This window comes from Microtus ochrogaster, chromosome 24, assembly GCF_000317375.1.
Source record: "Microtus ochrogaster isolate Prairie Vole_2 chromosome 24, MicOch1.0, whole genome shotgun sequence".
Lineage (NCBI taxonomy): Eukaryota > Metazoa > Chordata > Mammalia > Rodentia > Cricetidae > Microtus > Microtus ochrogaster.
In genome coordinates this window covers 12,278,895-12,289,852 of record NC_022024.1, presented here as the reverse complement: position 1 = coordinate 12,289,852, position 10,958 = coordinate 12,278,895, and the positions used below count along the sequence as shown (strand labels likewise).

General features: G+C 34.7%; 1 protein-coding gene across 1 annotated transcript in view; it reads right to left on the bottom strand.

Annotated features, from left to right (window-relative positions):
- Trhde (thyrotropin releasing hormone degrading enzyme) overlaps positions 1–10,958 on the bottom strand; it is a 377,812-nt gene that overhangs the window by 102,444 nt on the left and 264,410 nt on the right. The window contains exon 8 of the mRNA XM_005358058.3: positions 318–383. Coding sequence (XP_005358115.1) covers positions 318–383 — 66 coding nt within the window. The remainder of the gene's footprint in view (positions 1–317; positions 384–10,958) is intronic.

The window sequence follows — 10,958 nt, the reverse complement described above, 5'->3', positions numbered from 1 at the left end:
GAAGTCCAAGGTTCTCCCCCCTCCATCCAGGTCTAGGAAGGTGAGCATCCAAATAGACTAGGCTCCCACAAGGCCAGTCCATCTTGCATATCACCAAGGACAATGGCACAGACAAAGTATTTTAACCAACATTTTTAATTCAAATAATTTTAAATCTCTCCTTTATATTATATAAAAATGAAGCACCCCACAACATGAAAAAAGAGGCATTATAGAAAGCAAATATAAAATGTCCATGTCCATAAAAGTTAATGTTTTATAAATGAAGTGCAGTTGCTCAAGCAGACACTTTGATATTTCTGCTTTTTCTACTTTACCTCTGATAATGTATTCCAGAGATCATTTCTGGCTGCATTGCCATACTTGTGAAGAGTTAAATAATCCTATAAGAATATAGAATTGTAATTACCACTCAAAGGTTAAGCAATTACCAGTAAACACATTTATTTCTCAATTCAATTAACCATTTCAACATGTGGAATTGCATTAAGGAAAAGAGGAAGACAAGCAAAATGATTGAGAATAACATTTTAAAATATTCCCAAAATGTTTAACTAGGGCATATATCCTAAATCGCCCAACAATCCTAATTGCTTAACAGTGATGTCACAGTTATAATCACACGTTATGGATTCCCAAGGTCAAGGATATACTCTGACTGAGTTGGTCAACATCAGCTCATTAGGGCAAAATGATCTCTGCAATGAAATATGCAGAACAAAATCACCCCACTCAATTGTTCAAAGAGAAACACTCTTTCAAAAAAAATTCTTTAGGTGACATATGCTGATACTGAGAGGAAACTACCCACTCTCCAATCTCTCTCTAGTTGCTCTATGCAAAGGAAATACTGACAATTGAAAAGGGGTCATTAGTTCTGTAGTTGGAAGCACACATAATAATAATAATAATAATAATAATAATAATGTCCTCCTAAGTTTGTTTCTCAACTTCAGGCTTAGGGTCTTCCATTTCTCATTATGTTCCTTTAGTGATTAAATCTACACACTTTGATTCACACCTTACTCCTTTCAAAGAAGTGTGGTCTGTCTCATTATCAAGGTGACAGCTATCAAGATAATTAGCATCTGATTTTTTTTCTGATTTCAAACTACAAAAATGAAGAAAAAGGACTGATTTGTATTTTAAAACTGAAGAAATCCTTACATTTAAAATTATATTTTCCTAACAATATGTAGGAAAGAAGATACAATTTCTAATGTTTTTACCAAAGTTCTTGAAATGAAAAAAAGTTGCTGACTTTTCAATAATGTATGAAGAATTTGGCACTTTGAAGATAATTAACACCAGAGAAGGAAATTTCAGTATAAATGGAAGACCCAGTGACAGATTCAGATTTTCTTGGCAATTCACAGCAGAACAAATGACAGTTCTCACTTAATCGTAAGCCCAGAGAGGTGATGTCCAACCCCCAACTTAGCAACCACAAGTTCAACTTCATCATCAGGTGCTATGAATAACATTATTAAACATAGTACAGACATACAATTAATTATAGCCAATATGAATGCCAATGCAGATTTAACCAAGCTTCAGGAATTGGTTCTACATATACGCAGGAGATAGATTTGTTTGCTTTTAGGGGGTCAAGGGAGGTAGAGGTATGGGGAGATAGGTTTTAAATAATGAGTTCAGCTTTCAGTTTCTTCCTTTTCTTTATTTCTTTCAGCATTTAAATGAAAGAACTTGGGAAGAATGCAGAATTAACTACACCACTAGATGAAGAGATACAGGCAACATGTCTGATAAGTTATCCAGCCCCAAGTGGTCAACATTAAATCCATGTGTATATGAGCAACATTAAATGGCTCTCGGGGATATATAGATCATGGTACATAATAGCACTTACTATTACTTTACAGGAAAGGCAAGAGCTTGAGGGGAATAGTGGAAATAATATACATATAATGAACTCACACATGAAACTCTCAAATGAACTAAAAAAAGTATCTTATACGATTTTTAAGATCTTACTGAACGTATTAAGCTAAATTCACTCAGATTTGGTTCGATTGTGGGCCATGCTTCTAGAACACTTACAAGGAGAAGGAAAGAATACTATGTGGTCCAACAATTAATTTTTCATCTCATAGAACACCAAAAGTTTAAAGCCCCAGACGTGCCAAGAGGTTTTGTAGGTGCTGAGGAGAGGTTGGCAGGAGAAAGAGTACTAAGAATATTCACAAAACCTAGATGTAATTTGTGTTTGTACAGGACTTACTTCTATGAATGACCCTGAAGATGTCATGGCAGAACTATCATTTTGCAAGATACATTCAAATATATGTATGTAATTAATAAAACTTTAATTTTATTTCATAATTTTAAAGCAATGTATATAGAAATCTCAGACATATGAATCCAAAATCAAAATCTTTGTTTCTCTTCAGGTGTATATAAGACAATCATTTGGCATTATTATATAACACTGAATGTTTTAGTGTTAACTTCTAAAAAATTATGGGTACTGCACACTAGTTATTTCAGAAATAGAGTTATTGGAAACAACAAGCAATGGCATATAATGTGGATGGATTAAAATCTAAAATGTAGTCAATAAGCATAAGTTTTGATAGATCTACTGAGAAGAGAGGCATCGTGGTACAGGAGTTTAAAGTAAAACGGGAACCTGACAAGTCTGGAATCAAATCTAAGGTCCAACACTATCTATATAAAATATAAGTTATGAACAAGCCACCATATTTAAGTTCTTTTTTGTCTGTTTTCACATCTATAAGATAAAGATAATGAAAAGCACACCACATGTAGTTATAAAACAATGTTAGGATACTGAAGAATTCTGTATGTATTATCACTTATAACCTTTTAAATTGATTTTATTGAGGTGTACATTTTTCTATAATTTTTTAAATATCTTCAGGCTATATATAGGTTGGAAAAGTGGACAAAATAAGGAAAAGCATAGTAGTAATAAGGAAGGGTAAAACACATGTAAAGTAAGTTTACCACGATTTTGGCACAGTATGAGTTCTTTATACTTTATCTTATTTGATTAATTCCACATCATCATATAACAAATCAAAGGCTGGACATCAATGACTGTCACCCATACCCAAATAACCAACAAACTATGCAAACAACTGCCTACCAACAGCCAGCAATCACGGTGTGCTGCAGACACAATGAGAATCACATGTGTCTGGGAGCTTTTAGCCATTCAACAGCAGCTCTTTTGGGTAACCTTTTCCAATGACAATTTTCTATCCCCTCAACTAGAAAGTCAGATTGGTGCCTATCTTTCCCCCACATCCAAATGGGGGGGAAAAGACCCTCCCATTCTACTTCAAGTCTTTGACAATCACTCCCCTGAATGTTGCTTAAAAGAATTTCACTAACAAGGTCTCTTTTCACTCACCTTGATTTATAATCTCTACCAAGAACCGCTGATATGCTCTAAATACTATCCAAACTCCTTTATGTAGCTTAAAAATATACCCCTTCAAACCCATCTGTTTTCCTGTTGCTCTAGCGCCTCATCTGAGACACTTTGATGTTTTAGAATATGCCAAATGCCTCTTTTTTCTCTGTTCATGTAGTTTCCTATATATTATCTTCTCTTTCGACTGCTTAAATTCAGCTTATACTCCAGAACTAACTTTTGATAAATACCTCCCAGGAATCTTTCCCTGCCCACTTCAATGTCTTTTTTTATTTTGAACTATCTTTCTTTGATTGATATTCATCGTGCTATATAAGATAATTTTCCATAGCATGTTGCATTGTTGACTGTTGGCTGTCCACATTATCTATGCAAATTGCAAGGATTTAAGGAACTTGTCAAAACCATTTTATTACTGTTTAACCAACAACCTGTTCTTAGCCTGGTACCCACATCATAAATGTCTATGATACAGCACTCAATGTGCAGAATGGTCCTCTGTTAATACTGATAATGCAGCTATTAATTTGCATCTATTGGGCCTATTTCTCTTAAGATAGTGATATGGGGCATGCCTCATTATTTCAGTGAGTACTTCTCAAATATATGTCATAAACTTTATCAAAATATTGAATTATTATATCTGAAACAACTTTCTACTTTCTTTTTTAATATGTGACATGATTCATGGCATGTCATATATGAAAGACAATTAGACAAAAATGACAAGAGTTAAAGAAAAGAGATGGAGCTCAGGAATTAAAGCACAAGTACTCTTTTTTATCATCTAAGATGTGAAAATAATAACAGAAAACTTGTTGTCCTCTTAGTAAGTCCCTTTACAAGACTGGATGGCGAATTAGCAATTTAAGTGACTTATTCCTGGGGATATAGATAATGGTCCAATAAAATCTTTGTGGTTGTTTTCTCTGGTTGGAGCTTTAAGTAGCAAACTGTCCAGAGCACAATGACTTTTAAAAATAGGGAAACTCCTTCCTTTGTATTAGGGATAGAGCAGATCTGAGGCCTTTTGCTTTTATAAATGTCTTAGCCTCGTCCTCAGTTATGTAGCTGGATGGCAACAACAATCCGAAGCATCACCTTTAGACAAAACTTGTACAAAGGAGAAAGACAACATCCCATAATGGGACTCTTTCCAAAACTCATAAAGTTTCCCCGTCAAACCCTGCAGCAAACTTATTTCCAACATTAATCAATTAACCAAATCGTGCTGTGGGTTTTGGCAAAATACTGGTAATACAGCTTAAGGTAGCAACATTTGGTTTCATGCCCAGGGAAATCATGGTCTTCTAAAGCAAATGGCTGGCAATGGGGATGAGAACTTAAGGCAGGATGTTGATGATAAGAAAACACAGTGGGCTATCTCTGGATAGAGCAGGCACATTTGTGTACATTTCTATGATGAAGAAAGCCACTCAAGTTTCGACCTGGGTGACAACAAGGAGCAGAATATTCTCTAGAATGTCAGGCAATCTCGAGCCCTGGTTTTTTTGAAGACTTGACAAGGATGCCGAAGCAAAAGTTTTGGCTATTGTTACTTTTTATCAGAAAAAAATTACACCAGTAAAAAAAAAATTCACAAGCATTTGTCACATTTTAGCTTTTCAGCATTTGAACTCATTTGAACTCCATAGGGGCAATAACTCAATGTGGAATGTGGGCGGAAGGCAAGAACTCCCTCTCGGTGTTGAAATGGAAAGGACAAAATGCTAAATATTCCCTCTCACTTCCCCTGGCACCTAAAGTTTAAGCATGTGTCCTGGCCTCCAACAAGTGGAGGCTTCAGCACAGAACTGTGAATTCTAAATAAGCAATGGGAAATGCCTGAGAAGCAGAGAGATCATAGCCTATGTTGAGAAGCCAGCACTGAGCACAGAGTGACCACCATGCTAATGACACCAACTGAGTGCCACACCTAAGGGTGTGACGCTAGAATTTATCATGATTCTACGTTTCACTATAACTTTTTGGTAAGTTTTGTTTGTTCATCCTTCTCAATAATGTGCTGGATCACTTTTGGTCCTCTTAATAAATTTGTGTCACCTTAAATCTGCCATAGTTTATTATATTGTTTGAAACCTAAAATCATGTCTAATATATCAACAAATATAGATGATTTCAAAAAGCAAATTCTCAATGATCATTTTGGGGATCACTAAACAGTAAATAAATACTCTATTTTACAATTTATTCAAAGTGAAAGAAGACTATTTTGTAAATGTGGTAGGTTTTCACTGAGTTTTGGATAGACAATATGGGAAATGAGGTGTGGACTTAGCAAAAAAAAAAATTGGCAGACAAGTAGTCTAACGATAAACAAATGAATATAAGAAAAGGCAGAAAGTTTCACAAATGGTACACAAATTGAAAACAAAAACTTTTTTAAAGCTTTTGACTTAAATTAAGCATCTAGAGTGAAGGTTTTTAAATTGGGAACAACTGTCCTATGAACTTAACTACTTTCAGCAGATAGCATAAGGTAATTTTCAAGTGATCTTGAACAACAAAGGTGATCAAATGTTCCCATCATAGCAATGACAGCAAGAGTTGGGCAGTCTCATTTGAGTCTGGCTTATGTATTTCAGAACATATATTCAAAACCTTGACCTTGAGAAAAACAGAACCCTTAGAACTATCATAGACAGTCAAACGAAACAGAGAAAACTGCACTATAGACTGAGGTATTCATTTTAGTTAATATTTGCAGACTTTCCTGGATATTATGAGACAAAATGAGCAGATGTAGCAGAAAATTGAGAGAGAAAGTCTTATGCAAAAACAAAAGGAATGTCTGTAGTTTAATTCTTATGGACAAGAGCCAAGGATGGAAAGAAATAAGTCGTTATTCAAATTTTCTCTGTTGCTGAATTCTAGAATGAGAGAAACCATTACTGATCGTGTCCCATATAAGAATTTCAAGCATCCACATAATGCTTAAAATATAGGGGGAAAAGTTAGGTGTTTAGAAAATAAAGCTATTTGAGGAAATATAAGAACAATAGTTGAGTATAATTGTTTGCAGGCCATTCTGAGTCAGAAATTTAAATGTGTGTTTACCCTAAATTTACTTCAGAAGCAGCTTGCCTAGACACATATTCAGCTATTTTTTTCAGGAACCAAAAATGTGTTTTACATATTTTAAAAATCCATCACCTTGTTTAATGAATGCAAATTTTGGAAAAATTAGTATTTTTTAAAATAGGTTGTCAAATATAGCATGCCACAGAGTATTTTAAATCAAAACAACCTGCCATCATTTGAAAGGGGATTTTGTTTGTTTCGCCACTTTAAATTATAGACAATAGCTATACCCACACCACTTTGGTTTCCAAATATCTCTTATGTAGCAATTATGGATCGCAGCACCAATGCCTACAAGCAGAAGTCTTATGAGTTACAATATTGTCATTGCTACACTCGTACTCCATTGCAGAACAACCTGAAGAGATTCTATGCCTGTCAGCAAAAATTGTGTAAATATAATAGTCTACAGGGGTGTTTCCAGGTACTAAAATATACCCACTTCTCGCTGTTGCTGCTAGCTTGAAATATTATCAAGACATAAAATGAATCTGTTGGCACAACTCAAGCTTGTGAAATGCTTTTTTTTTTTCTAAATGCCCAGATAAAGGGCTCTGACCATCACTAGCTCACAAAAATAGATAAAGTGTATCCTGTCAGATAAAAAAGTGCACTGCCTTTTGTAAATCAAGATGCCCACAGTTTACAAAAATAGGCATTGTGTCTTCCTAAGATGCCTAGTGGTTGCAGGCATGAGCATAGCGCGTCTTCATTCTCCAACTCTTTCGCCACACATCCATGGCACTAGCAAGCAACCAACAAAGAAGAATATGTAATTCAATCAACTAGGAAAAACATTGTTTATATACTGAAAAAATCTAGTTAAGAATCCATGCTAATCCTTACCTGACATGTGGCTTTTAGAAATTATCAAAGGAGTTATCTATTTTCTCTAAACATTGATTTCTTCAGCCGAAAACCATACATAATAAACTACCTGATAAATGTCCATAAAGAATGTAACATACAAAAATTTTAGAAAATATCTATTACATAAACACATTCTGTTTATTTTAATAGTAAAATTGATAGTAAATAAATATAATGCTTTTTTAAAAAATAAAAAGCGAAGAGTTAATGTATTGCTTGATCCTTCCTCCAAAAGAAGTCAAAGTGTCCCCAGGTCAAATAAAAGAACTCTGTGCTCTAACCTAAGTAAGAAAAATGTCTGGAGACAGCAAGGAGAGGAAGTTAAGGGGAAGCAAAGAGAAGACAAAAAAGGAAAGAAGAGGGGGAGGGCAGAAGAGGCCATCCAACCAGAAAGGACAGGGTCTTATGTGGTTCCTCCGGTCCTGAGGTAGACCACACTGATTTTCCTACAGCTCTACTGAAGTTATGTGACCATGAATTATGGATTATAAGTATAATTGTGGAAATGAGAAGAAAATGCTGGTGGCACCTTTTATTGTAAATTGATTTGTCTCTTTTAAGTGAAATTGATGACTACATCATTTTTTCCTCTTATTTCAGAAATATGAGTAGTGATTTTCATTTCTTTTTAAAAGTTATATTGTTTCATTTAAGAAACCAAACTTCTGACTTCCATGCATTACAAATACACATACATATATTTGATAATGTACTTAGTCATTTTAGCTTTGGAGCTAATTATTTGACAAATTAAATGTTGGTTAAGGCAGACCCAATGTCTAAAAAACTTGTAATGGTATCAGTATTATATAATATTGATTGATCACTAGAAATCATTATGAAATATTCAGCTTTATGCTTACGGAGAATCTAAACCTTTCAAGCCTGTAAGTGGAGTTAGACACATTTGGGTGAAGGGTCAATGGTAATTTTACATTAAGAGTAATTTAACTTTCATCATGATATGTATGCATATAGTCTCTTTAGGAGGGAGTTAACTTCAGTGTACCATCTCAGCTCTGATGGCTAACTTTCAGTTTGTCTAAAAATCCACATGCAAGGGAGGAAATATACCTATACATAAGCCCATTATTCTCAAATAAAAATCTCAAATACACATACTTACATATAACACTTCACGGGAACATGTCATTAAGGGTGTTGTTGCTACTAATAATCACCATGGCTTTGTGCCTGTCATTACCCTCGGGCTATCATAATTTTATGAGCACGAACCAATAATAATGACATTTCCTTTTTGTTTTTTCTCCACACCTCATTGCTTACATTGATTTGCATAAGCAATTTTCAACCTGATAATTGGAGCCAAACATGTTGTAGGTTACCTTATGGAAGAGAGCAGTTAAATACTAATTAAGAGAAATCTTTCTATATTCAAACATATTTTAGAAGTTATTGACTTATTCTCACTGGCTGAGCCGGAAGGTGACTCACTCTGACAGGGATTTTAGGGTTTGAGTTTGCATCAGGCATAACCATGATCTTTCATGTGTGTGTGTGTGTGTGTGTGTGTGTGTGTGTGTGTGTGTGTGTGCGCGCGCGTGTGTATTTAATATATATATTTAATTACCTGATGTCAATTAATAATAACATGAAGAATGATACTTTCAGGCTCAGATCCTTAGGATACAATTATTTTGTTTTAAAAGAAAAAGTGATAGTTGATGTGGGATTCCCCTCTGTGTGGCGTGAATACCATTGGTCAATAAAGAAACTGGTTTGGCCTGATAGGGTAGAACAGAGCTAGGTGTTGGAACTTAACATCTTCAACATCTATTATTTGTAACTGAAAGATATAATCTGACAACAGAAAAGTTTGTATTTGATTTTCTCCATGATCCATTTTCAATATGAACATTAAAACTGAAGCTGGTTTATCTATGATAAGTGCTAGCCCTTTAAGAAATGGATCTACCTCTTTAAAGAAAGCTATCGACAAGGGTTTGCCTGTCTGTTAGATTTTTAAAGGAGGCAGCATTGATAAGGGATAGCAGCGTGATAGCAATACATGTGTTCATTGTGTTTGTGTGAGTACAGAAAGGAAGCCAAATGACAAGCAGGATTAGAACACAGGCTTCAAAGGTCTAAATCCCCTGAGTTCTGCCTAGTGTTAAAAACAGCTCCCCTACTTGAGAAGATAAGTCCCTCCCTTGTCTGAATTTCCTATAGTAACACTCAACAAGGCAAATGCTAATTCTCCTCAAAGACTACCTCCAGGACACTGTAAATAGAGTCAATTCCACAGTTAAGGGGAACAACTAGAAATTCTGACATATCATACGCTATAGAAATTATCAACAAGTTTCAAAAAGCCATTAGCAAATATCATGTAAGACAACCATAGATTATTACAAAAAATACTAAATATCTGGAGCAAAGCAGGAAAGTAAATAAGTGGTTTAAACCCCAAGAAAACATAGGTTGATTTTCATACCAGAAATTAAAACACATTAATAGCAAAAGCTGCAACAGAGCAGCACTCATCTGTTTTGGTACAGCTGCATTACTGCACACAGTGATGGCCACACCGTACAACATTCAGCAGACCCCAGGAAGCTCAAGGACAGAAAGCCATTTTTGTACATGAAGTTAATGGTATGCATCCATCAAATTAAAAAAGCTACCCCAAATTACGAAATATCAAATAAAATTGCCTAACTGGTCCTAAATAAATCCTATATTTAGGAAGCATGAAAGATGGGAAAGGTCTGGAAAATTCAGTTTCGCAATAAGGCGGGAGGCCAAGAGAGATGTCATGGCTTGGAGGAGGTTGAATATTAATTAAGAGAAATGAGAATTATTTCTCAGCACTTATTCTATTGCCTCAAGCTTCCCAAAAACTGCCTGCTATCATTTTGTGTAATGGATTATATTTAACAGTAGATATGTAGAGCTTGCAAAAATATAATCATTTCTGTGTCTTGAAATGTATTATTTATGAATGGTACATATAATCAAAAACAAGAAAAAGTTTAAATTAGGATCATTTGGCATGTTCCACTTTCAATTCAAACATAATTAGAAAAATTATCAACTAATCTAAACTTATGAATACAATTTGTTTACAACAAAGAGGTTTGAGATCGTTTCTTGATAAAAATCATGAAAACCTAAACAATTTAAACATTTAAGTAAACTCAAAAGAAATAAGATGTCCAAAAACATCAAGACTTTCCTTGCAATTGGACATTTTTACTCAGTTAATTTTTCTCCTTGCTGTCTGATAGCTTATTTATAGGTTATATAATGAATAAAAACAAAAGTTTTCTGTCCTTTTTCTGTCAGCTTAGCAACTGCTCCCGAATCTACTGATACATAAAGACCCACTGTGGCCTGCAGGCGTTTCACCAGCCATTACAGCAGCTTGGCTGCAGATGCCAACTGTAGGCTTAAACTCTATTATTCTATTTGCCAATAAAAAGTCAGCAGTCATTAGGATATCAAAATATAGACTCACTGACCTTTATTTGTGGCTAGAAACCAATTATGAGTGAGTACATCCCATGTTCATCTTTTTGGGTCTGGGTTACCTCACTCAGGATAG